Below are 27,486 nucleotides of genomic sequence, written 5' to 3'. Positions count from 1 at the left end.
AAATGTTTGTTGTTCAACACTGATTATTATTCATGAATAACTTGATAATAGTTGACCCAAAAATGACCACTCGAAATAACTCGTGCCGACCCAAACCCGACTCCAAGTCAGCAAACCCAAAATTGATCTGACTTGAACGGATTCGTTCCAAACCCGACTCAATTAACCAGTTTAACGGGTTATGAGTTATGAGGTAATTCCGGCCAATAATTGAGTTAGGTTTGTCGGTTAAGAAACTAAGATATCGGTATTATGAGTATCGCAGGTCGTTTTGGAACACGTTTTAAACGCAAAAACTCAGTACTCGACAATTCACATCCAAATTTCCAAGTTCCAACTTCCAAATTCCGAATTCTGTCCCCCTGTATCTACCATCTACCTACTAAACATAGAAGTACATACTATTCTATAACTTGTCGTCCAACTTACGCGGAACAAACAGTCTCGCTTTCCTTGTTCCTCGAATTTCCTCTGTAAAAATCCCCAATTCCACAACAACAACAACAGCAAGCTCATATCGGATTATAATCCCCGAATGCCAGCATTGATTAATAAAAGGATTAAGAAATTGAGCATAGTTTGTAGGGATAGGAGTAGTTAATAAAATGCAGACGGATGCGAGTGTAGGACAGAGAGACGGGTGTACGCGTAAATACGTAAAGGTGGAGAAGCCTCCGCAACAACAACAGCAAGCTCATATCGGAATGATGTCGCAGCTTCTCTCAGGCGGAATTGCTGGTGCTGTTAGTAAAACTTGTACTGCTCCCCTTGCCCGTCTCACCATCCTTTTTCAGGTCAACACTACTCATACTCTACTACACGTTTACTTATTTTTCAGACTCACAATTTTGAGGAATAATAGTGTCTCAATTTTGTCATATTAATCACCACTACAGTACACTACACTGCAGTACGGGTAAATATATCATTCTTATCATATAAGTCTCTCTCACAAGCTTGTGACGGGTCAAGTATCACCCACATGATAGATAAAACAAAAGAAGTAAAAGTGCCTAGGTAATCACAAAAAGCTTGTCTTGATCTCCCCGAGTGGGTTTTATTTGACCCGTCATAAGCTTGTGACGGATATTGCCGAATTAGTGATATCGTTATTACCCGTACAATTAAATGCTTGGTTTCTTAATTATCATCAACTATTTTAGCCCTTTCTATTCTATTTACTGATAACACCTCACTTGTTGTCTTAAGTAATACAGTAGTCTACTGCGATTTTGAAAACCAATAAAAGGACCGTCCCACATTCTAAGATGCTCGTATTCTATACTACATTCTGTTTTCACAGTCATTTTGGGAGTTTTATCTATCAGCATGCAGTATATATGGCTGTAGGATTATTTGCGACTTCTGATCATTATTTTGGGAGTTTTATCTATCAGCAGTATGGCTAATTTACAACAACTGTATGTCTGTATGTATCATTTTGCTTATTATGTCATCTACGATTTTGTTGAAGGTACTCTTTCATATTTGGTTGTTTTTAGATACAAGGCATGCATTCAAATGCTGCAACTATGAGTAAAGCTTGCATATGGAATGAGGCTTCACGGATTATGCGTGAGGAAGGAGTAAAAGCATTTTGGAAAGGAAATTTGGTTACAATTGCTCATCGCCTTCCGTATTCCTCTGTCAGTTTCTACTCGTACGAGCGATACAAGAATGTTGGTATTTCTATTCCATAAGCTTACAATAGTCATTAATAATACATTTTAAACTTGTTTCGACTGTTTAGTGTCACGTTCCAACTGCACTTCTGGTGGTTCCACTTTTGTATGACTTCCTTTTTGAAAACTTAGTGCAGATTCTGCAGTCATTTCCAGGATTAGAAAACACTAGTCAAAATTTAACCACCCACCTTTTTGTGCGATTAACGGGTGGTTTTTTAGCTGGAGTAACAGCTGCCGCAACTACTTATCCTCTTGATTTGGTGAGGACACGCCTTGCCGCTCAAGTAAGTTTCTTCTAATTAAATTTTGTTCCTATCTAGTTTCTTATGCTTTCACAGGACTCTCAATAAGTTTGATTGTTCTTGTATCATAACATAGATACTCTATTATCAATTTCGTAAGTTAAACTGAAATTTGTGCAGACAAATGTGATTTACTACAATGGTATATGGCATGCGCTACGCACCATTTGCAAAGAAGAAGGCGTGTTGGGTCTCTATAAAGGACTTAGACCAACCCTTTTGGTATGATATTCTTTTTCCTTTCAACTACTCCGTATGTTGTAATTTGAAATTTGTTTCAGTACTGTCGAATGCCTTTTGGTGAGAGAGAAATCCTCCACAATACCAAGTTACTGTCTTCATTTTATAATGACAGAGTGTAGGCCCAAATATAGCAATCAGCTTTTCAGTTTATGAAACCCTGAGATCCCAATGGCAACCGGAAAGGTGTTTATTACATCAACTTGACTCATAATTAACTCAATATGCTAGTATCTGTTTCTGCTAAATTGTTGTTTTCTTAGATATTTTCTTGAATTTGTTGTGTTGATAGCAGGCCGCATGATTCCACGCCTCTAGTTAGTCTTGCCTGTGGAAGTGTTTCTGGCATTGCATCATCCACAGGTGAGTCACCTAAACTATACCAAATATGCAACAAAATTATGGCTTCCTTGTTTTAAGTTCTTTGTTTTTTTTTTTTTTTTTTTTTTTTATCTTAAATCTCGAGTATTATGTACGTGCCTGTAAGCGGAATACTTGTTTTGAATTGTGGCGCTACATGATTTTTTAAGTAAATATGTTAAATCAGAATAGGGAGAATATGATTAGAGTAGGAAAATATAATTGTATTATGGTAAAGAAATGTTGTTGCCTTACAAGCTAATGTGCAAGACTATTTATATACACAATTAAATTTTCTATGTTTGGAAAATATATACAATTGGAATATATGGTGGCAGACAATTGGAAAATATCTTCCACAATTATAGGAGCCAACGGTCCTTTGGAGGTGTGATGGAGCAACGGCTCTTTGCTTGTTTCGTGGGTTGACTAACATCCCCGGAAGTTGGAGTGTGGAGAGTCGAGACACCCAACTTGGAGAGAAGATTGTCAAATGAAGTTCGACCCAATGCTTTCGTAAGTATATCGGCGAGTTGTGCTTTAGTGTTTATATAGCTTGGAGCAATAACGTCTTTTTGTATTTCATCACGAATAAAGTGACAATCGACTTCAATGTGCTTAGTTCTTTCGTAAAATACCGGGTTTCGAGCAATTTATGTGGAGCGCGGACTTGTTGTCACATTGAAGTTTAATAGGGTGACGATGGTGTATACCGAGAAATTGGAGCAAACCTTTTAACCATTTGAGTTCACATACGGTGACGGCCATGGCTCGATATTCGGCCTCGGCAGATAACTTGGACACGGTGGCCTGCTTTTTGGTTTTCCAGGAGATGGAGGAAGCCCCCAAGAATACAAGGTAGGCTGAGAGAGAACGAAGGCTAGTTGGGCAAGTAGCATAGTCGGCATCGCAATAGGCATTAAGTTGTAAATTGTTATCGGCTCGAAGAAGGATACCTTGGCCCGGGTAGTTTTTCAAATAACAAACCACATTTAGAGCTGCAGACCAATGTTCGGTTGTAGGGGCATGCATAAATTATGCTAAGATGTGGACGGAGTAAGTTAATTCTGGTCGGGTTATGGTGAGGTACACAAGACGTCCTACGAGTCGCCGGTATGATTGCGGGTCTGTCATAGGGTAGGCTTTAGAAATACCAAGGCGATGATTTGGTTCCATAGGGACAGAAGTAGGCTTTGTACCAAGCAAACCCGTTTCATGTAGTATATCAAGCGCGTATTTTCTTTGCGATAAAAAAATGCCCGAGTTATTTCGAGTAATTTCGAGACCCAAAAAATATTTTAGGACCCCTAAGTCTTTCATGTGAAAGCATTTACTCAAATACTCCTTGAATTGATCGATGAAGGCTTGATTATTCCCGCAAATGACTAAATCATCAACATAGACAAGTATATGTACCTCGGTGTCCGGGCGAGAGATAGAAAATATTGAGTGATCATATGGACATTGATTGAAACCATATTTTGTGAGGGCGGAAGCGAGTTTAGCATACCAACACCGGGGGGCTTGACGGAGGCCGTAAAGGGACTTTCTCAAGCGATATACTTTTCCACTGGTGGTTGGAGGGAAGCCTGGTGGTGGTTTCATGTAGACTTCCTCATGGAGGTCGCCATGAAGGAAAGCATTATGGACGTCCATTTGATGAAGGACCAATTTTTTAGCTGCGGCAATAGCAAGTAGAGTCCGAACAATGACAAGTTTTATAGTGGGGGCGAATGTCTCATTATAATCCACGCCTTCGACTTGTCGATTTCCCATGACAACTAAGCGGGCTTTGTATCGTTCGATTGATCCATCCGCATTGTATTTAATCTTGTATACCCATTTGGAGCTAATGGCTTTCTTGTTCGGAGGAAGAGTCTCGACAGTCCAAGTATTATTTTTCTCAAGAGCGTCAATTTCTAACTGCATATCTTTGCGCCATTTGGGAACCTGCACGGCTTCTTTATAAAAACTAGGCTCGTGGTATTTAGTCACGGCCGACAAAAAAACTTTGTGTTTAGGAGAAAATTTATCATAAGTAAGATAGTGAGAGATAGGATAAGCGGTACCTGAAGACGATGGTGAGGTAAGGAGTGAATGTAACGAGGGGCGATGGGAAAGAACGTAATCATTAAGATTCGAATTGGGTATTTTTAGTCGGTGTCCCCTGCCCATTTGTGTCGAAGTTGTCGAGTCATTGGGCTGGGGTGAGGTTTGAGTCGTAGGTGAAGAGTGAGGTATTGACGTTTCGGTTGCGGATGTGATAGGGGACGGGTCGACAGGTGGCGGGTCCAAAGGCGAGTCAGTGTGTTGGGTTGATGATGGCGTAGAGGGAGAAGTGTGGGTCGGTTCCGTTGAATTGGGGACAACGAAGGTGGAGTCAGGCGGAGACAAATTGTCAAGAGAAGTTGTTGTAGAGTCGTTCAAGTCGTGAATATTAAGACTTTGAAAAGGGAATTCGTTTTCAATAAAAATAACATCGTGAGATTCAAAATAAGAGCCGGAATTTAAATCGTAGAGCCGCCAACCATTTTTTCCAAATGGGTAGCCATTAAAAACACATTTTCTGCTTCGAGAAGCGAATTTATATACACAATTATGGTAAAGAAATGTTGTTGTCTTACAAGCTAATGTACAAGACTATTTATATACACAATTGAATCTTCTATGTTTGGAAAATATATACAAACTAGTATTGGTGTCCGGTTTCGCCCGGGTTACCTCTACTTACCATTAATTTTATTTTTCATTAAATAAAATTACTAAAGTTGCATAACCCATAACTTTATCATTAATATATGACATATCCTAAAATTACGATGAAATAAATTTTGAGACAAATTCACTACTCCCGCTATTAATATTTTACTCTTATTAATGAAACAATAGTAATAACATTTCAATACTTGTCCGTAATCATTGTTACTTTCACTACTCCCGCCGCAATTATTGTTACTGTCACTACTGCCGCTTTAATATTGATAATTTCACTACTCCCATAGTAATTATTGTTACTTTCATTATTGCTGCATTAATATTGATTATTTCAGTACTTACATTGTTGTTTCTACCACTTACATTAATCTCACTGATAATATTGTTACTTTTACTATTCAAATGAGTGATTACTATCATATAGTTATATCCAATGTTACTACAATTCTTTTCTTTACTGACGAAATTATTACTTTTACTATTTAGGCATGCAATTTAAGAGGATTATATATTTATATAAATTTATTACATATATGCATTAAATCAAATCGAAAGAATTATGCAATATTATATATTATGAAATCTAACTTGAATGATTTATAACCTACTTATATTATATTTTTGTATGTTAAATAATTAACATCTCTATAGATCTAATAAATTAAAGTTTAATAAAATTGCATAGATTTTAAATTTAATATATAATTTTATGATGATAATAATTAATACCATAAGTGTGCATGTTTATACTAATTAATTATTTTATTTTAAGAAAATTTACCATCTTCTAGTCTCCTATAAATATTTAGGAAAATTACCAAGCATCTACTTTCTTTTAGTCTCCTTAAAATTGACCATCTTAATTAATTATTTTATTTTAAGGAAATTGACCATGTTTTAATCTCTTACAAATGTTTAGGAAAACTATCAAGCTTCTATATAATTTAATTTTAACCCAAACTATATAATATTTGCATTGAGATCCCTTAATCGGGTCCATCACACGGTGCTAGTGATTTAAAACTATATAGTATAATTAATTTGTATAACTTTCTTTAATTACATTGAAGTCCCTTGATTTCTGGATTTAATATATAGTATCGATTGGAATATATGGTGGCAGACAATTGGAAAATATCTTCCACAATTATAGGAGCCAACGGTCCTTTGGAGGTGTGAGGAACAACGACTCTTTGCTTGTTTCATGGGTAGCTTTAACCAGGCAATTACCTTCTAGTTTCGTTTTCTTTTTTTTTTTTCCCTGAACTCCTGAACAGTAGTATGTTTGGGATAGAGGAATTTGAAAGGAAAGGAAGGGGAGGTGAATAGAGGGAGATAGTTTTCATTTTTTGTTTATCATAATGGACAGGGTGGGAACAATGTTCCTTACGACACTTCACTTTGGCTGCGCGCCGCGCTTCACGCGTGCAACACGACCCTACGCTCTTCATTTTAGACCAAAAGTTGAAAACTTCGTGGAAATAACCGTATCCGACGCTGCAACAGCGTGTCGTGTCAGACACTTGAAGGCGTGTCAACTCAGATTAAATAGGTTTTTTTTTTTTGTGTGAAAGAAGTCAGATTAAATAGTTGGAATATAAAACCCTTCATTCCCAATAAATGAAAGATAAGAGAGAAAACTCACTCACTCCCTTTCTCTTCCCTCCTTTCCTCTCCCCTCCCACTCCCTTCCCTCACTTTTTTATATCCAAACTAGGAGGGAAACGAGGGGGGGGAGGGGGGGTGTTTTAATTTACCATGAGAAAATGGAGATATTCAATTTTTTTCCGATCCTAATAATCCCTCTATCTCCATTTTGCTAACCAAACAAACGAATCATCTTCCTCCCTTTTCCTTCGAATCCCCTATCAAAACACACCCATAAACTTTATCAGTATAGCATAGCTTATTGCACGTAATGGTTATCTCTGTTAGGTATGCATGCCTTTTTTTTAGGTAACTTAATCCCTCTTTAGAAGAAAAAAATAATGTCTTCATTTGTTTCATGTTGTTGCCAAATGCAGTTATATTCCCCATTGATCTGGTGAGACGGCGGATGCAATTAGAAGGAGCGGGTGGGCGAGCCCGGGTATACAACTCGGGTATTTTGGGTACATTAGGGCATATTATTCAAAGCGAAGGCTTTAGAGGATTGTACAGAGGGATACTCCCTGAATATTACAAGGTAGTGCCAAGTGTAAGCATAGTTTTTATGACATATGAGGCAATGAAGAAGCTTTTGTCAAGTAATCCTCCAGCTCAGTAACTTCAGTTATACTCCGTAACACATTAAATCTCTCCGACAGCTGCAACATTACATTCATGAGACTTTTTTTTTTATCTGGTCTAGACGGCCATGTAGGTGATATTTTTGTCCCAGTCGCCATGGTAAATTTACATGTATACACACACAGTTAAAAATTTTTGATTATATGTCAAGTGGGAAGAAATTATACTGAACTTGTTTGTGAAGTCTTTCTTCTGTTGTACCTTCTGGACCGGTATCTTTTGAGGAAAAATTTGCTGCATAATGTGTATGATCAAGAAATTTACAGTATTAAACGTCCAGCATAAGTTGGAGATACATCATATATTCATCTGCAAGTTAGTGCAGGAGACCAGTTCATACTACATAGTCAGGACGCTAAACAAGCAATACTGACGAAAAATCTTCAAATACTGGTATTGTATGTATAGGTCTGGTCTTCCAAACATGCCAACTTTGTTTGGCAATTGGGTTACAAAGTTGACAATCCAACCCTTTCTCTAGCCATTGCTCGTTCTCACTTGAGTTAAAGGTTCTCCTTAATCTGTTTCCGGTCTCTCACACGTTCATTTGGTTTCATTCATGAGTAAAGGTTTCAGGAAAGAAATCTTTTGTTACGAGTAAGTCATACTTATAACCATTGTAACTAACGGAGGGGTGATATGCACCATTACCCCTCAAAACTAGTGTTTATTTAAGGTGTCTTTTTTCAGCTTCTACTACGTTGGGAAAAGAGCAACTATGTTGTAAGATATCAGTAGCTCGACAACAATGTGGCATGTTTATACTCTTTCTTGCATCAATCTGTTTGTTTTGACCTTTTGAAAAAGTCTTTTCAGCTGTAATCTAAGAAATTAAAGTCAAAAATTTTGTATCAGCACATGAGTGCACATCTGAAGGGACAAATCAGAACAGACTAGTACAACAAATTATCCCTACCAGAAATCTTGCTTTCTTTTTGTTCTCGTTGGCCTGTTTGAAAACAGTTGGACCAAGAAACACAAATTTCTCAACCAAAAACATTAGTATCAAAGTTGAGGGCTCGCTTTCCTTGAAACCAATCACTATGGTATATAACAAGCTATTTGGAGACATCCAGAGGTTAGCTCTTTCTGCCCAGCTTGTTCAGCTGCTCATGTATGACGGCTCAAAATTGTAACTTCAATATATCAAACCCTCGAGACTCGTTACAATTTCTCGGTCATTGCAATATGCAAGGATTGTCAAGACGCGTACTATTTCCTTATTAATCTTAAAACATCACCAATCAAATGCAGGGAACCCGTCACCAGAACCTAAAAAATTCAATCAAACTTGATGTCAGGTTCTAACAATCAGAAAGTGCACAGCAGAAGTTCAACTTATTTCTCTAGCTTTGCAAATTGAAATGTTGGTTCTCAAACAAGGGGATAAATCGTTGAAGCTGAAGAAGATATGTAATATGTACGATATGATTTACCTGAACCCTAACAGACTGATTTTGTCGGACATTGTCTCTCAGCCATTTGATAGCTAGGGGTAGGGTAGGGAAAACCATGCTGTTTGTGCCGCTTATTGTACCCTTTTGCATTTCGTCTCTAATTTCTTCAGAACTGATCTCTGCACCCTTGGCATGTCCATCTATCATTTGAAAATACTAGTTGTGGTGAGAAAATTTCTTTTCAGTTTTAAGAATTAAGATCAGATGTTGATGGGGAGGATATGCATTTGGATCTCATCATCCAGATCTAGAACAGCGAAAATAGACAAATTTTTAAGGATCCATTGAGCACAAATGCACAATACTAACAGATGTAGATCTGAGAATTTTAGAAACTGCAGATCATGTCGGATCTACATCTAGGTTGTCGCTCACAAATCTGAATTTTGTCCCTCACACAATCTTGTCAACACCAGGCTCATCGCCATCCCTACTCAGCACCTATGAAGAAAATACTGCCTCGATGTCCAAAGGAACGAGAAATCGACAACTCTAGTCCTGAATATGATCATACCTTTTTCACCTTTGACAAGACTTTCCCAGACTCTCTGCAGAGTCAATTGCCATGATACATCAACCTGGTTATCCAGTTGTTCAGGTGCCTTACTGCTGACCTTGTTATATACAGATACATTAGGAACAAAAAGCGCCTGCTGAAAGTGCACTCCTGATCATCAAACAAAGTCAAGTAAGACACTGGAATACAAAAAGAAAAACGCACGCATTTTCTAGTATTTAAGTCCTAGATTCAATCGGAAGATGAACAGTTTTCACTATCAGGTCTCACCAAAATTGTAAACCTGAATACCTGATAATATGTAAGTAAACTATATACACAGGCAACCCATGTAGCGACTTACCGTAGCTTGCGCATGTTTGCATTAACCGCGGCAGAAGCAACTGAGGATCCCTAACTGACATACAATTGAAGAGCAATATCTGCACATCCATTGATAGCTAATTAGTCAAATAATTTAGGGGGTTTCATTTGCTGGAATATCTTGCAAGCAATAAGTATGAATAACGTTTCTTAAAGCTCATGTACAAATTTGAGCATAGCTAAATATAAGTGTCATGACCCGACAAGAAAGATATGATGGTACTTGCTAAGCGAAATACTTACAAAGTTACAAACATGGATGGGGATATTTATGATATACTAGCTCCGGCAATCTAATTATACGATCCAAAGTCTAAACAACACAATTATTAAGAATACATAGAGGTTATTTCAGAATGACCCATAATAAATATTGTCAAATTGTGCAAGTGTCAATAAATGCATTGAATGGCTGCTGCTCCATAGACAGAAGAAGTGCAGCCAATTAATGACCATTTTTGCTTTATTACATCATGACCTAGAAACCAAGAATACCCTTGAAATACCCTTCTAAGTTAACTACTCAATAATGATTTCTGACCGACGACATTGCGAACAACAATAAAACAATTCTCAGATACCTGAGTTGAATGGCGAAAACCACTTGCTGATTCCAGAGACAGACTTGAAATAACTCCATTGTCGATTGAAGTCACTTGTTGCTCATCCTCTTTTATTGCGTGGGAAAACCATTTTGCACACACTTCCATACTTTCAGGACTGTGGGCTCCATCCAGATAAAACACCAGATTTTCAGAACCTTCAGCAACAATATATTGATCGGCAACAATTTGAGCACGCCCTTGAAAACTAGCGGATGTAAGCCCTTTAATGAACTGTTCGCTCAATGAACTCTAGCAAAACATGAGAAAAGACTAAATTAACATACAAGGTAAGAACAAATATGGATATTGAACCAACTATTCAATGACATGTACCACGCTTACATGGCAAGGAATATCAACATGTCCAGTCCTCTGAAGCCATGAAGAGCACAATGCCACAGCAAGACCTGCATTTACCAACTGATGTTCTCCATCGAGACCGAGTCGCGAACCATTTAGCAAGTGAGGATCCAATGGTGATGCTAACTGAAGATTTACCTGCAAATCTTTTTCTGGTCAATTGATGATCACAACGGTTTCTCTTTTTTGAAACGAATAAGAGAGAGGGAGAGATAGACCACCTCTTGGCTATGGTGGGGTAAGAGAAGGGAGGGGATCAGATATAAGCAGGCTAGGTAGACGTAACCCTCTAACAGAGAGTTTTTTGAATGAATGAAAATTGCATCATGATTTGCATCTACGACAATACTTACAGTCTAATAAGTGCACATAGTTTAGGGAGGCTTTATTCCATCATTTTGAAATCCAAGCATAGCGAATCTTAATTCGATTGAGAGCTTATGGCGTGCAAGAATAAAGCCAAAGCAGGTAGTAATAGATACCAAAATGCAAAATCTCTTATACTTGTTGCACTAGAATGAAGAATGAGTTATAAGCCGTATAACTATACACTAAGGGTGTGTTTGGATAGCGAAAGTGGAGGGAAAGGGAGGGGAGGGGGAAGGAGGGAAGAGAAAGGTAGGTAAGGGAAGGGGAGGGCATATGGGGAGTGGGTGTTTGGATACAATTTCCTCCCAAATCTTGCCTATTGTGGAGAGATTTTGATTTGTCTTGGAGAAGTGAAAATGGATCCCTCCAAATCTCTCCCCCTCCATTTCCCTCCGCCCTTATTTGCTATCCAAACAAGGGATTTTAAATCCCCTACCCTCCCTCCCTTTCTTTTCCCTCCAAATCACTCAATCCAAACACACCCTAAAGTTCCCATTCATTGTACATGACATGGTTACTAAAGTTTGCATTATGTGCTGAACAATCCCAATTCTCAACCACTAGCATTTTGACAAATTAAAAAACATCGACAGTATGTCACTTCTATCAGAATTTAAAAGATTCGGAAAAGCAAAATAATAATATAAAAGTAGTCTTAAAGAATCCTATACATCTAGGGAACTCACGTTCAATTTAGAGCCATTCTGTTTGAGTACACACATAGCTTCCTCAGGCTGTGGGACAGTAAATGCAGGAATACCTTCCTGAAACAATTATGCAGAATAAGAAGTAAATAGCCTGATTGAAATTAACATGTTTATCCTAAGAAATATGTATTATTACAAGAAAAAGTAATTATAAGTACACCTTAAGAATCCCAGATTTTTCATCAGCAATTTGACCAAGAGTGTTTCCTAAGCAAATACAATAAATGAACTCATTAGGCAACATGATAAAATAGATTATATGCAATGACATAAACGTATCATGCAAAGAAGCTACAAATCGACATGGTATCATCTATGGAGCAGAATGCAGGCAGCCTTTTGCAGCCAACGAAAAGTCAGCTTGAAGTAGATTATACTGGGTGTGTTTAGATAACAAAAATGGAGGGAAAGGGAGGGGAGGGAGAAGGAGGGAAGGGAAAGAGAGGGGGAATAGGGTGTAGGTGTTTGGATACAATTTCCTTCCAAATCTTTCCTATTGTGGAGAGATTTTGATTTGCTTGGAGGATGGAAAATGAATGCTTCCCCCTCCATTTCCCTCCCCCCTTATTTACTATCCAAACAAAGGATCGAAATCCCTTACTCTCCCTCCCTTTCCTTTCCCTCCAAATCCCTCAATCCAAACACACTCTACGGGGGCATATGGTTTGCACCATGGAAAGGGGATAAAAAGGGAAATAGGGGGAAAGGAACTGAATTTCCATTGATTAAAAGGCTTGTTTGATTTAGAATACAATAGAGAATGATAACACCATGAGAACCCAACCACCACCATAAGAACACCATCCCTACCATGAAAACCCACCAACATCCACAACCAGCACCACCAGCAGTAGCTCCCCTGCCCTTTACTCGCCGGCACGCTCTTTCCCTCACCTGCCTGCGTGGTGGTTATTTAGGTTGTTGGGTTGAAGGCGGATGTGATTCCCTCTCTCTTACATGTAAACCCCTAAAAGGATAAGTATATAAATGAAGAAATAAAATGTTTTCATAAAATAATTTGAGAAAACATGCAAAATGATATCATAAGCTTTGTGGCAAAAACAAAAATACTCCCACTGTTTTTTATTCACATATTTAGGGAAAAAGAACAGGGGGCTTCAATAGAGAACACCGAGTTGTTGGTCTCAGCAGAATGGCCGAGCTATTCAGCCCCCTAGCAGTACAAATCGGTATGGTCAGTCGTCCTACGCTCCTACCATAGTTGCTTAGCACGCAACGAAAAATGTGCAGCTCGAGGAGCAAATAAGTCAACTCCAAAACTAGCAGGAAATTGACAAGCGTTGAAGGCTAGGCTGACAAAGGAGCTTTGGTGGACATTTGACGATGCATGCACTCTCAGCCCCACTCCTCACTCTCACCGCCGAGACAACTTCTCGGACGACGGCAATCGCGTATTGCGCCGCTGAGTGAGCCTTAGCTTGAACTCTATATTTGTTGAAGTAATGAAAACATTGCAGTTAATATTTGTATAAACTTTGAAGTTATTAATTGTATAAACTTTGGACTGCTCTTGTCTTTCAACTGTGTTCTTTCTTTAATTTGTTCTTGAGTCCCGCTTTGAATCTGAACGACGTTCGTTGGAATTGTTTTGCTTCCTGCTTTGAATGCGGTCGACAATGTTGGGACTGTACTATTTGTTTTATGGAGGCTTTATAAATGCAAATGGAAGGAACAAAATCTACGCATTCTGCTCAGTTAACGGCTCTCTACGATGGACAACCGTTGCAGTCGGCAAGGACCTTGACCTTGGAGACGGACAATATAGTGTGTTCGTCGCAAGATCTTGTTGACACGACTTTCATTGATTTTGACTTGACCAGTTATTGACGAGCTATCCGTTGGCGTTCGTCGCAAATTGTGTTTGGGACGGACAATACGTCGTAAAACTTGTAGTTTAACGTAAATATGGACCCCAAAGACGGCTCAAAACAAAACGTAAATAAGCTGTAGAGGCATAGAGATTAGTAGTTTCAGTACCCATTTTTGTGAGATTGCTCTATTTTATTTAGACACTTACACAGTATAACAACTTTAGTGAGTACGAAGTATAATTCAGCACAACCCCACCGTTTGACCAGCTCGCTCGGTTCACTGTTTGCAATTTCAAATTATTTTCTCAAATCAAAATACAAAAATGAGACATGTGAAAAATTAATGGGTTGACAATTTAAAATCTATAAGTAGTTAACTAAAAAGTAAACTTCTATATATCGTGCAGTGCACGAGGGCCATATCAAGAATAGTTATAAATTACTAATAGAGTACTTCAGGTATGCTAATCAAAAACAAGGAAATGCTTTTAATTGTAAGAAATTAGTCTAAAATCTCAGTACATGGCTACATGCCAATCAATTAAACTTATGCAAGAAGCCGACGTAAGCTTCACATTTAAACTTCATGAATTACTCCGTATAACTTAACAATAAAGATAGATCACTAACCGAGGATTTCCATATGATCATACCCAAGGGAGGATATACCGCAAACAACTGGTGCTTTAACCTGAAAAGTGAGAAGACGTACAATTATGTAAAGCACACACGAAAGTACTACATAATCTTAGATGAGATGTAGAACGCACCACATTAGTTGCATCATATTTTCCTCCCAACCCGACTTCCATTATAGCTACATCAACCTGTTGGGAACTTTAACTATAGCTTAACAACGTTTGATTATCCGTCAATGAAAGAATGATACCAAAACAGCAGACTAAAAGAAGAGAGATGCTGAAACAATAATGAAAAGATAACGAGATAATGCTAATCAATAACCTGCTCAGCAGAAAATATCTTGAAGGCAAGCAGAGCAAGGAAGCGAAAGTAAGTAGGCATAGGTATATCATCAGTGACTTTCTCCTGCAAAGAGGAATCAAGCAAAAACATTTATCAAGGAAAAAACAACAATTACATCTATGGCAGATTTGAGACGAAATAATTCTCATGAAACACAGGGCATACATATGCTTTTGATACTCTGGCATCTCTGAAACTCTGACACATATTTATGAAATGATAAAATCTAGTTTTTATTGTTTCTGATGTTGGAACGCACGCTGCTGGTGTGCTTCCTGCCCGCCGATTGACTATGAAAGGTAATAGTTGGTATATACTAGTATACTATACATCTTTGTGCAAAATTTGCGTTTTCATCAAGTAACGAAAGGAAAACCATCATAAAAGTTTAGGTACAAAAAAAAAATTAGACTTCGCAATACTAGAAATAAGACCAAGACCAAAACTAAGACTATATCTAATACTCACGATACGATATAAAAAGAAGTAAAATCATACCTTCAGCGTATCATAACACCACCAGAAGTAGGCCAAAAACTTTTCTTCACAAATATCGGTACTGCAAAAGAGAAAAAGCCTTAACTGAAAAAATGCACCTAAAATATTATTACCAATAAGCAGATTTGACAACGATCACTTGTTATTTTTCTAGTTGACTCCATTTTCTCCATTATGATATATAGTACTGCAGTAGATGAGACAACCTAAATATTTCGACCGGCAGTAAGAGAGGCAAAGGAGCGCAAATGGAGATGGCAAATCACTATCCAATACAGAGTTACAAGTTTCCTCTTTTCTCTAGAAGAACATGGCTCTTCTATAAACCATTTGGCGCAACACAAGCAGAACCTTAAAAACCAGGTGTAGTAGCAAAAGGACTGATCTTTTTCTCCAAAATACAGCTTAAGAGACATAAGAACTCAAACAAGAGACATGATAGAAAGACATTAAATAATAAGTTTTAGATATTTTTTATTGTCGAATGAATCGCCGGAGCAATACAGTATCGGGGGCGGGGGGATTCGAACCTTGGACCTATTGTCCACCATACCTCTATCTTACCCACTAGGCTAAGACAAAGCAAAGACTAGCTCTATGAACACTGCAACAAAGAGTTCTTGACTTAACATAAGTACAGCTCACCCGTTTAGACGAAATCTTTCCCGCACGTCAATGAGATGGGGGGATGTAAATAGCCCAGTACTGAAGCCGCAGTTACGTAATATAGACTCTGCAAAAACGCAAGTTGAACCCTGTGCATAAAACCCATTAACACAACTTCACATCTCATTCTTCAAGTTAATTCCTACTCAGCTATGCACCGAGCAATTCACTGATAATGAACTTTGTGCCTTCCAACCCACCCCAAAGTCCAACTATGTTTTTATACGTTGAGAATGATTCCAAAATAATAAAGTGATCAAAACTAGATCTTAATGTCTTATTATGTACTCCGTTCATCCCATTTATATCATTCTCATTTGACTGCGGAGGGAAATCAAAGTCAACTTTGACCAATAGTTCCTCACGATATACACTAATTGAAACTTTTTTCTTAGAATCACATTATGCAAATAACTGTTTTAAAAAATTTAATATGGCAAATTTTACGAAATAATGGTCAAAGTAAACATCACTCAGCCACGGAAATCAAATAATAGGGGGGCTAGCAGGGGCGCTCGCCCCCACGGGCCAAGGAAAAATTCGAAAGTTTTAGTTAATATTTCCGAATTTTTTTGATGTTTAAGTTATGCCATTATATTTGTTCGCCCCCCCTAAATGTAAATCCTGGCTCCGCCATTAGAGACAATATATACTTATAGTATAAAGCTTAATAATGAAAGATTAGTAATCTTAAATGACAAAACTGCATTTGACAAGGATATCACATTGACTAGATCATAGGACAACCCAAGTTTATTTTCTCAACTTCAATAACCAGGCTATTAATTGGAACAAATATTCTTCTAATTAAAATGAAAGACAAGATGAATTGAAGAAAATACCTTTCCTTTGGTACCTGCGACATGAATGACCTTCAACTTTGATATTGGTTCTTCCAATTCCAATATCTGCGAATATCCCAAGTATTAGCTTCCATAGTCATCGACATTTAACAGTGGCGGAACCAACATTTGAAGTTAGTGGGGGTGAATAACCTCTACTACTCTAAAAGTAAAATAAGAAAGCATAGTCTAAAAGTAAAAGTGACCTGAACATAATCATAAAGCAGATCAAAACGATCACCACTGTTACTCTTCTCAGCACGCGTGCGGGTAGTTATCAATGACGAAAGTGCATTCATCGCTACTTCATAACGAGACGACGTCGTTTCGTCACCCAATTCATTCGAACCATCTATACAATAGTAAAAAAAAATGAATTTTGAGAGTAACCCAGATGAAAAGTTGCAGTGTTTCTATGATTTATGCATGTTTTATGAAGAATTGAACTTGTCCATGAATGAAATTGATAGATTAAATTAGAAAATATTAATAAAATTGGAAAGAAATGTTACCTTTTGACATAATGAATGATGTTGAGTGTATGAGATTTTTGTTGAGGGGAGTGAGAGATGGTGACTTGATTTTTGAGAAAGGTTGGTGGAGGGTTTCATACGCGACCTTCTTTGTATAAAAAATTCTTCGGATATTCTTAGTTTTCTGTTTTCTATCTTGTGTCCTTATTTGTGAAATTTATGGCTTAATTTAGTTCGTTTTATTTTTGTTCAGCCCTATTTAATTCAGTTCAGTTGAGTTTCTTTCATTTTAACTAGTTTTTGAACTCGTGTCGCACGCGCGATTTTGAAAATTGCATTATAAGTAATATCAAATTAGTTATGAACATTTATGACATAATTACATAAGTAGATCGATCAAAACTTTACATTGCTTGACCGACCCGTTTTATCAAGGTCTGAACCCGTACAACTTGATCCGCAACCTATAGCTCGAAACAGCTCAAAGTCGCAATGATTTAATAATATAGAGTCGACCGTCACAATCTCGTATCACCTCGAAGATAAATTTATGTGAAAATATAACAACTTACATGTTTATTGTTTCTTAGTTACATTGTACTTTCTTAACCATATCACATTTATGTGAAGGAGCTCGAAAACTTTACATCAAAATTCATAATTTTTACAACAAATCTAAATTTCTTCTTAATAAAAAGCTTAATACATAAACTCGAATACAACTGCTTATTTACGGAAAATATTAAAGTAAGTAGGGGAAAGAAAAGTGTTTACCGAAATACTCTTATTTGCTTATCAATAATTTACCATCTATAACGTTCATCCGACCCGCCCTACCACAACAGGCGAAGCCAGGATTAAAAGTGTGGGGTAGCGAAAATATTAAGTGTATAATTTTTCTTAGAAAAAATAGGACTCCTGAAAAAAATGTGTTGCAACATATAAAAATTCAAATTGTAAACGCACAATCAACAATCAAATGAACACTCGATAGTCGATACTAACTTAAAATCCTCGCTTTATAATTCACAATTTATCGTAATTTTATTTGCGACTATAATTTTGATTATATAGCTTTGTGATATAAAAAAAAAATGTGAAACCATTACTATTGTAATAACTTAAAATTTTCACATTTTAATTCGACAACTTATCTTCATTTTATTTTCGGTACACTTTGATACTTTGCGATTTAGAAAATTTTAACCATTATAACAAATACGGAAAAATTTAAAACAAGTCTCTACTCCCTAGTACACAATATAATGGACGTAACTAATTTGGAAAAAAAACTGCAATAATTAACAAATTTATTAATGGTCACGAACTACTTATTGAATTGTTGGAAAAAAAAAGAATTACGAGCGTTTTGGCCGTTGCAAGGTTTTGAACCCAAGACTACAAGATGGAGTACCACTTGTATTAACCGTCGCACCACTCCCATGTTGATGTTTTCTATGCTTTTAAGTGTTATTATTCCTTAATGCGCAGATTTGGGGTAGCAAATATAATCGTCAAAACTAATTTTTTTTTTCGGGGTAGCGACTGCTACCCTTTGCCACCTACTGCCTTCGCCCCTGCCTTATCGATCCACATTGTACTGCCATATTCTACCTCTACCATTACTGCATGATGCCATATTTAACCTCCACCATTACTGTAAGATGCCACATATATTCCTCTTCTGTCGTTGATATCATAATTTCCTCCACCCCGTTAAAAAACCCTCACCACACTCTCAAATCAAACCATAAACTCATCCAAAAATCTCAAAATAGCCTAATTTGTGTAACCCATTTGAAGTTTCAATAAGTGAATTTGTTTTCGTTTTAAAAGATAATAATAAATTAAAGATCAAATGTATTACACCACCATATCAAACCAATTCATAGTAGTTTTTTGGTGTTATTAAAGAGATTAACTTATCTTCTATATAGATTAGTTTTAATTAGGGATGTCAGTTTTACATGTGCTTGCTAAATATATATATCCACCAAATTAAATGGAATAGATAAAAAACATATAAAAAATATAAAAATGGATAAAAAGCGGGTATAAATTGACGATGAGTCAAGTGAAGTTGCATTACCCATCATTCGTTAAGCACCTAGCTTGATCTTTTTTTTTTAAAACAAAAAACAGCTAATTACAGGTTATAACTACTCCATAATAAATTAATCGACATTTCGATCTAAATATTTAGTTGAAATACACATTAACCATGTACCCAAAATTATTTCACTTTATATAATATGAGATGAAATAAAATTCTATATTTTTGTTGGATTTAAACGGTACTTTCTCTATTTATTGCATTTTCATACGTTTACTAAATATATGCGAGTAGTATTTTAATCAAACATACAAAAATAAAATAAATAGATGAATAAGTAGTTGATAAATAATTCACTTTTAATATGATCCATTTATTTCGTCTCATTAGTGATGAATGGATGTGATGCAAGTTACAATTTGCACATATATTTTTCGAAAATCTTTTATCGTATTAGGTTGTGAGTATGTAAATGTGTGAGAGGGGTACAAATTTTCAGAATTCTTAATCGACCAAAATCACGGAACATGACGATCTTATACTATAAGACACTAAAATGGTCCTTTTATATAAAAAAACAACTCATTTACTACTATAAATAAATTAGGCGTTTTTATAGAAAACGGTCGTATTATATAATAATTACGGAGTGCTGCTTAGGCAAAGTGTGCATGAGAATATTTCGATTTGGTAACTTTATCTAGGAATCTAAGTCTATTCAACAAAATTACTCCTCAAGCTACTCGGTTTTTATTCGATTACTCCATATGAACTCAATTATATGTTGGAAATGTGTAGCAATTCAATAAAATAAAAAAATCTAAACCTATTTGTCAGTCACATACATAATGAGAAAGAGGGTAAACATTTGACTAAAATTTTTAACTAATGTGTGTAGATTTACTTACCAACAAACCTGCTTTACCATTTTGTTTCGTACAATGTGGAGCAAAAGTACTCAACTAAATTACCAAAGGGCGTTTCGACTGTTAATACATATGAGCTACCTTTATAGCTTGACGCCATCTCAAACAATTTGCAATCAATGCAATAAAAAGATTAAGAAATCTATTGATAAAAATGTTCAATAAAAAGTACTCCGTAGTTAGTATAACCTCTTACGCAAAGAAATATAAATGTACTACAATCCTAAGCAAGACCAAATAAGTCAGAAGAAATTCATACATGAAATTAAATAAAGAACAACACCAAAACATAAATTGATAATCGAATAGATCGGGCAATGTCATATAGAGAAAATAGATGAACTAATATAGGCAAACTAAGAAAGAGCAAAGTGTTATTTATATATGAGAATTGAGAAACATTAAACTCACAATCAATTAGAAGACCACCAATAAAATTATTTGTGTGAATATACTGAATATTATACTCTGGTTTTAATTATTAGGGGTTAATATTTATATATGTTGTTACTTTTTTGAAATCTTTTCTAAAAATATCTACCATTTATGTTTGAATACGTTCAATAATTGGGTATGTTATTTTTGAATTCTATCAATTAAGGAATGAATATCAATTTAATATGTCACCTAAAATTATGCTAATTACTCCTATGTGTTAACCGATATTATCATTTATCATTTATGCAGTTCCTAAATTAAAATAAACTACTTTTAAGATGTTAGTTATGACAATATGTTAAAGGACTAATCAGGTAAAACTTTATTTCAAAAATCGTTTATTGATTTAGAAGAAGTCAAGAACAAATCAGAAGCTACAATATATTTTATCGACTCAACGACAATCGGGGACGACTCATTTGTCATGCTTTATAACTAAAACGTAAAGATTTATATTTTTTGTAATATAGTACTCCGTATAAACAAACTTTAATGCATTTGGAAGTAAAAAACGATAAAAATCATAGGGATACGTTGGCAAAATCATCTTTAAATAAAAAAAGAATAAAATTTGATTCCAATATTCACCCCTGAATTTATGGGGTATTCAAATCACTTCCTTAATTAATTGTAATTCGTACGGAGTATGAAGTAATATTCTTGGCAACTACCACTTTTGAAATATTGTATTTTGTAGCCTTAATTAGATAATGCTAACAAATACTCAATTTTAATTTTTTTTTTAATAGAGAATGACACGTGGCGTTTGAAGGAGTTGTGACACGTGGCGACCAACGGGGCTGGCGGTTGTTGCTTTAGTATAATATATGATTCAAATCACTTCCTTAATTAATTGTAATTCGTACGGAGTATGAAGTAATATTCTTGGCAACTACCACTTTTGAAATATTGTATTTTGTAGCCTTAATTAGATAATGCTAACAAATACTCAATTTTAATTTTTTTTTTAATAGAGAATGACACGTGGCGTTTGAAGGAGTTGTGACACGTGGCGACCAACGGGGCTGGCGGTTGTTGCTTTAGTATAATATATGATATGATATATGATTCAACTCATCTCTTCACAAATAAGCTCTATTCAATTTAGCTCAGTTCCATTCAATTAAGTTCACTTCAACTCGGCTCCATTAAGTTCAATTCAGCTCCTTTCAGCCGAAAAGAACAGGGCCTTACTCATTAAAGGTTGAAAACCTATGCGTTGCAACCTAGGTAACACCAAAACAGATACGAACACGTGACACGACATTCTATAAAATTTAGGACACGGGACACGTTATTTAAATTTAATAAAATATACTCCCTCCTATTCACAATAAACCTCCCATTTCATTTTGACACAAAAATTAAGAAAACACACTACCCCACCATATAAATAAATTTGAACCACACAAATACACTACCCCACCATACAATTAAACTTAGACCACACAAACACTTACCAAAAAAGGAAATAGGGAAGTTATTGTGAATAGACGGAAATGGAAATAGGGAGTTTTATCTTGAATAGAAGGGAGTATATTTTATAATTATAAACGTTCGATTTTATTTTTTAAAAATTATTTGATATTAAATTTAAATAAGTGAAGGTAAAATTTGCCCTTGATTATAACTCATTTTCATTTACCATCCAAACGCATCTTCTAATCAATCTCTTTTGACAGCTCATTTCTCGTTTAAAGAACATCATTCACCCTAAATGATGTCCAAATGTCATGGACACGCGTCGGACACGCCCAAATACCATGGATACGTGTCGGACACGTGCCCAAATAAATGTAGAAAGTTAGACACAGATTTATAGGTGTCCGACACGTTTCGGTGTGTGTTCGAGGAGTGTCGGTGTCCGACACGGTGTCGGACACAGGACGACTGATTAGGAGAAGTATCTGTGCTATACCTAGGTTGCAACTTAGTTATAATTATGATGGAAAAAAGGTTATACAACTTTAATATTTACATCCTATGTTTAATCATTTGTTTACATAGGATTAAAATATCTCTTTCAAATAAATTAAAAGATAAATAAATATATGGGATGAATATGGTAGAAAACACTTTGTTAATACAATGAATTAGTTTAGTGATAATTTGAAATCACGTCATCATATGAATTACATATACGGAGTAATGTTTTATTGGAACATATATTTCTTTCTTTTCAAATAAAATAAAATTTAATTAATTATATCATTATAATAAGTAAGAGGTTCCATTAATATTGACCATTTTATCGCTTTTTCTCCCCCTTTAAAAATTGTTAAAACTTGAAAAATTAACATGAAAAATTAACATTACGTAACGTTACATTTAAAGTCTCTTATATAATAAGTACTAGATTTACTTGTAACACCCGTAAATTTTTAGTCTCATTTCTTTTATTTTTAGTTATGAGATCCAAAGTTATATAATAAATACTAGATTTAATTGTAACACCCGTAAACAATAAGATTTTATTCTTATTCATCTTCTATCAAACTCTTATATTTGTCTACACTAGTCGTTGCTCCGCGCCCTACCGGGCGCGGTGCCCCAAATTAGTAAAATCCCAAGCGGAAATAAACTCAATGTATGGGAATAGAAAGGGAAGCGGTCCATCATGTTTGTAGAAATCGTGGACCGTGCAAAGTAGTCATCACACAATTGGCAGATTAGAAATGGTTTGTAACACCCCTCATACCAAGGTACCTTACCAAGAACTACCCCAGCATGAAAGGCTGTTACCATCTCGGTTGCCCGAGGTTAGTATACCAAAGTTAACAATCCAAACACATTTATTAAAGTATAAAAGATTAAAGTTTACATGTTCTCCAAAACCAAAACCAAAGTGCGAATGTGAAAAGTCTAACAACTCTCAAGAATGCAAACTAAATCTCTTGGCGGCGGAAGCTAGACTCGAGTGATAACTCCCCATAACTGCCCCATAGTTAAAGAACGACATCACCTGTCACAATCTGCTCACCATCCCCAAATAGATCACCACAGATTTATAAAACAAAAACAGGGTCAGTTAATGAATAATCAACGCAAGACAAGTACAAAAAGGTAACCAGCTGATCATCACCCTCCTCCGGTCTCCCGATCTCACACAGTAACCGACTACACACAGAAGTGTGTAGCCCTGCCAGATTACCCATCGCAACAGGTAATCCTCGCCGCCAGTGGGGGACGCAGCCAATCCCCACCTAAGCCCCGCTCATCAACGAGCGATATCTAGTCCCTTAATGTGCACATCCCCTCCCGTGGCGGGTTCCACGGGGGGCGAACTAGGGTTTGAAGCCACTCCCGCAAGTGACTCCACCATAATCATCATAACACCAACACCAACACCACACCAACACTACACCAACACTCCAACAATGATCAGCAGACAAACAATCGTACACAATAGAACATAATCTCAAATCAATTAAACAGGAACTGAGTAGGGAAACCCTACCTTAGCACAACAGCAAGAGATACAAAAAGGCAATCTAGAACGGCTCCTCTACGAAGTCTCCACCTAACACAATCACATAAACAACAATCACCATATGCAAAAACCCCTATTTTCCCCCAATTCACCATTAATCCAACCCTAAAGATTAACCAAAGGATATAGGGTAAAACAAGAACTTACCGACGATAGGACTCAAGATGAAAGACCTTGTTAACGATCACACACACACTAGGGATAGATTTCGAGAGGATTAGAGCGTCGTTGAGTGTTTAGGTTTTGTAAAAGTGTAATTAGAAACTGATTAACGCGTTTATATAATTCTAATCATCTCCAAATCAAACCGCGAAAAAACACCCATCAGACCGGATACTCGGTCGAGTACTGAGTATACTCGACCGAGTACGCTCAACTCGGTCGAGTACTCTACATACTCAGCCGAGTATTCCTGGGCAGTGAGCCACCCAGAATACACCATGTCCCTTACTCGGTCGAGTAGGCCATACTCGGCCGAGTACGGGCTTAGGAAATCCGTAGTATTACAGTCTTCCCTCCTTAAAAAGAACTTCGTCCCCGAAGTTCACACTATAAACATGAAACCAGACCGACAGAACTCACAAAAATCACATCAAGTAACACAAACACCTAACACTAGCTAAACTAACACAGAACATCATTAACCCGACTCAAACTAACTCAAAAACAAACATGCGACCATCTCCTACTCCCCTAAAAAGACAACGGTTACGTCACCGTAACCAGACATACCTGATAAAAAAGGTTAGGAAAACGTTCTCGCATAGCCTCCTTGGGTTCCCATGTGGCCTCTTCCACATTATGATTAGACCAAAGCACCTTGAGTAAGACGGTTTCACCATTCCTTGTCTTACGTACCTTGCGGTCTTGTAGACACCTCATTTCTGCACCTCCCGCAAACCACCCGGTGATGATTAGGCCGCATGTTTGGTACGCGGAACGATTTGTGACAGTTTGTAAGTTTATCGTCAAGTGATTTCTCAAACATTTATGTCTACCTCTTAGTTGTCATCTACGCGCCGATACGGTCGTTTTGACAGTAATTAGAGTACATTTGGAGTCCGGGCCTAAAACCGTCTTCATTTTCTGATAACCGTTAAATCCCGAGTCAGAATGTTCTGGAATGTTCCGGAAATTTCTATTCCATATTTTATAAATATTTCACAATCTTTTAATCTTTGGTAAACAATTTCCCGTAATATTCATACAAAATATTAAGGAAAATAAGATTATCCCGTTATTCCATAAACCAAACACGGAAATCTTTCTTCCGCAGGAGGAAACCACCTGGGAACAGACGCAGCAGGTGCTGCGCCTCCTCCAAGAGACGCAGTGCATGCTGCGCCTCTTCCCAGGTTCTTTTCTGCGTATTTTTCGTATCTTTTTCATATCTTTTCGAGATTCACTTCCAAAGTCTCTCCGAAAACCCTATACCTTCACGTGATTAGTATAAATAGGAGCCTTCGCTCCTCATATTTCTCACGCGAGTGTCCGCCCTTCTCTTCTTCCTTTGCATTCTAGACCACGTTCTTACTTTTTGGCGTCTACGTGCTTGAACATTCGACCATGTAAGCTCGGATCCTTCTGAGTACCAGCCTCGTTTGCATGACCGACCAATTTGACCAACTCCACAACTAATCAACTTAATTAATCTTAATCGTTTTCCTCCTACGAGGGCACTTTCGTTACATTCGAGTCGAGCATCACTAATCATAAACTTAGTTCATCTCGTTTCGTCAAACATGTAAGTCTGAGAGTGTAAATCCTTCTTTTATTTATTGTTATTTACTTTTTTGTATCATTAATGTAAGATTTATGTCGAAAATACTTATTAAAACCGATTTCTAAAACCTCGTTTAAAACCCTTTTTACGGATTACCAGAAGATAACCGTCGAGAAAGGACGCAGCAACTGCTGCGCCTCTTCGAAGGAGCGCAGTGTCTGCTGCGCCTCTTCGTGAGGCTGCCGCAGTTCCTGCTTCCTTTCTTCTTCCTTCGTCTTCTGTAAATTCGTTAGTTTTTATTTTTTTCGTCTTGTTCGTCAATTCTTTGGCATAATAGCATAATAATTTCACATGTACACTATTTATCATTCATTAACGCATGTAATTTAGTCATTAAATTCGACTTAAATCCCTTATAATCCAATATTTGCGGGTTTTTCGTCATTAAACTCAATTCGGGTTGTAGAGATTCGATTCATTCATATTGAGTTTCTGGAATTCGATCTTTGATATATTTCCATCTGTCTTTTGTCATATTCGTCATTAGTTCGTCATTAGTTCGTCATGTTTAATCTATTTAGTTCACCCATGTCGCTAATCAATCTTTCATCCATGTAAATAATTCGTTCACATTCGTTTCATCCATGTTTTACTGCCTTTATGACTCATTCATATGTAATTAATGCATTAAATCACTTCTATCCGAGTTAGTTATCATAATCAATCCTTAAAATCATCAATTAATATTAACGATCTGCAGTTCCGGCTTCATAGCCAGAACTCACCCTTGGAACAGACGCAACAACTGTTGCGCCTCTTCCAAAGGGCGCAGTCCTGCTGCGCCTGTTCCAGGTTGACTTCTGTCTCTGAACTTCCGTTCTGCCTTGACCTAATTAATTAGTTTACGTATAATTAACTATTAACCGTATTATCGCCTAATGATTTGTTCGTTAATTCATTTCTTTATTCTTTTTTCCTAAATTATCCGTTTTAGAAGTATTTTCGACATAAATCGCTAAACCCGATGTAATTATTGTAATTTTTATTATTGTAATTTTCCTTTATTGTATTTATCATTGTATTTTGTATCATTTGTATGTTTTCACATGTAATTGAACCCTAAATCCCAACTTTGACCTAATTGTTTGTTAAATTAATTGTTCACCGACTTAGTTAATCTTCACATGCTAGGATCAAAACTTGGATGTTGCATTGCATGCATATAATCGACGATATATCGAGTATAGATGATTTTCCCTAATCATTAGTAGTGGCCGCTATCGAGGCGGGCGGGATTAGGTGTTCGATCAAAAGAGCTTCCTAAAACGTACCCTCACCCCTTACTCCAGATCTCTGTGAACATCCGTGTTCATTGGCATCCACGAGAGTCATTCTAGACATAGAATGCTAAGGGTAACGAGTTCTTGGTGTTCATGTCACTATTTTGTGTCTTGACATGACACGAGGTATTCGAACGGTTCCAATTTCCCATAAAAATTGGTGGCGACTCCACAAATGCAAACGCTTGTTTCCCAAGCGCCCCGTGGCCCCATGTCCACAGTTTGGCGACTCCGCTGGGGAAGGTACACTTA

At 36.7% G+C, this 27,486-nt stretch overlaps 2 protein-coding genes across 7 annotated transcripts; one reads left to right on the top strand and one right to left on the bottom strand.

Annotated features, from left to right (window-relative positions):
- Positions 1-341: 341 nt before the first annotated feature.
- LOC141605072 (uncharacterized) lies at positions 342-7,850 on the top strand. Of its 5 annotated transcripts, none has more exons than XM_074423703.1 (7): positions 342-794; positions 1,503-1,679; positions 1,820-1,969; positions 2,108-2,209; positions 2,343-2,413; positions 2,520-2,590; positions 7,327-7,849. In XM_074423703.1, exons 1-7 carry the CDS (start codon positions 606-608, stop codon positions 7,566-7,568), a joined length of 1,002 nt encoding a protein of 333 aa, XP_074279804.1. In that variant the 5' UTR covers positions 342-605; the 3' UTR covers positions 7,569-7,849. The 5 variants fall into 5 exon arrangements, with proteins under 5 accessions (XP_074279804.1, XP_074279806.1, XP_074279823.1 ...); XM_074423705.1 differs by having other exon boundaries at positions 2,523-2,590; positions 7,327-7,848; XM_074423722.1 differs by lacking the exon at positions 7,327-7,849 and adding an exon at positions 2,926-5,645 and having other exon boundaries at positions 2,523-2,590.
- Positions 7,851-8,326: 476 nt separating this feature from the next.
- On the bottom strand, positions 8,327-17,469 carry LOC141605059 (folylpolyglutamate synthase-like). Of its 2 annotated transcripts, none has more exons than XM_074423694.1 (16): positions 17,304-17,469; positions 16,998-17,143; positions 16,792-16,857; positions 15,929-16,038; positions 15,284-15,344; positions 14,765-14,848; positions 14,572-14,628; positions 14,432-14,492; positions 12,130-12,176; positions 11,949-12,026; positions 10,876-11,031; positions 10,510-10,782; positions 9,909-9,987; positions 9,563-9,715; positions 9,028-9,188; positions 8,327-8,863 (listed from the first exon to the last, which is right to left on the bottom strand). In XM_074423694.1, the coding sequence occupies exons 1-16, from the start codon at positions 17,311-17,313 to the stop codon at positions 8,804-8,806; spliced, it is 1,602 nt and encodes a 533-aa protein (XP_074279795.1). In that variant the 5' UTR covers positions 17,314-17,469; the 3' UTR covers positions 8,327-8,803. The 2 variants fall into 2 exon arrangements, with proteins under 2 accessions (XP_074279795.1, XP_074279791.1); XM_074423690.1 differs by having other exon boundaries at positions 10,867-11,031; positions 17,304-17,445.
- Positions 17,470-27,486: the final 10,017 nt, after the last annotated feature.

Source organism: Silene latifolia, chromosome 1 (genome assembly GCF_048544455.1).
Source record: "Silene latifolia isolate original U9 population chromosome 1, ASM4854445v1, whole genome shotgun sequence".
Classification (NCBI taxonomy): domain Eukaryota; kingdom Viridiplantae; phylum Streptophyta; class Magnoliopsida; order Caryophyllales; family Caryophyllaceae; genus Silene; species Silene latifolia.
This window is presented reverse-complemented; position numbering and strand designations above follow the sequence as displayed.

Excerpts from the sequence above, each read along its gene's own strand:
- LOC141605059 (XM_074423690.1), bottom strand. Across the intron at positions 11,032-11,948 it reads AGAATGGCTCTAAATTGAAC|GTAAATCTTCAGTTAGCATC; the intron begins GTGAGTTCCCTA and ends AAAGATTTGCAG. Across the intron at positions 9,189-9,562 it reads TCTTGTCAAAGGTGAAAAAG|ATGGACATGCCAAGGGTGCA; the intron begins GTATGATCATAT and ends TTCAAATGATAG.
- LOC141605072 (XM_074423703.1), top strand. The coding sequence starts at position 606 with ATGCAGACGGATGCGAGTGTAGGACAGAGAGACGGGTGTACGCGTAAA. Across the intron at positions 1,680-1,819 it reads CGTACGAGCGATACAAGAAT|ATTCTGCAGTCATTTCCAGG; the intron begins GTTGGTATTTCT and ends AACTTAGTGCAG. Across the intron at positions 2,414-2,519 it reads TCCCAATGGCAACCGGAAAG|CAGGCCGCATGATTCCACGC; the intron begins GTGTTTATTACA and ends TTGTGTTGATAG.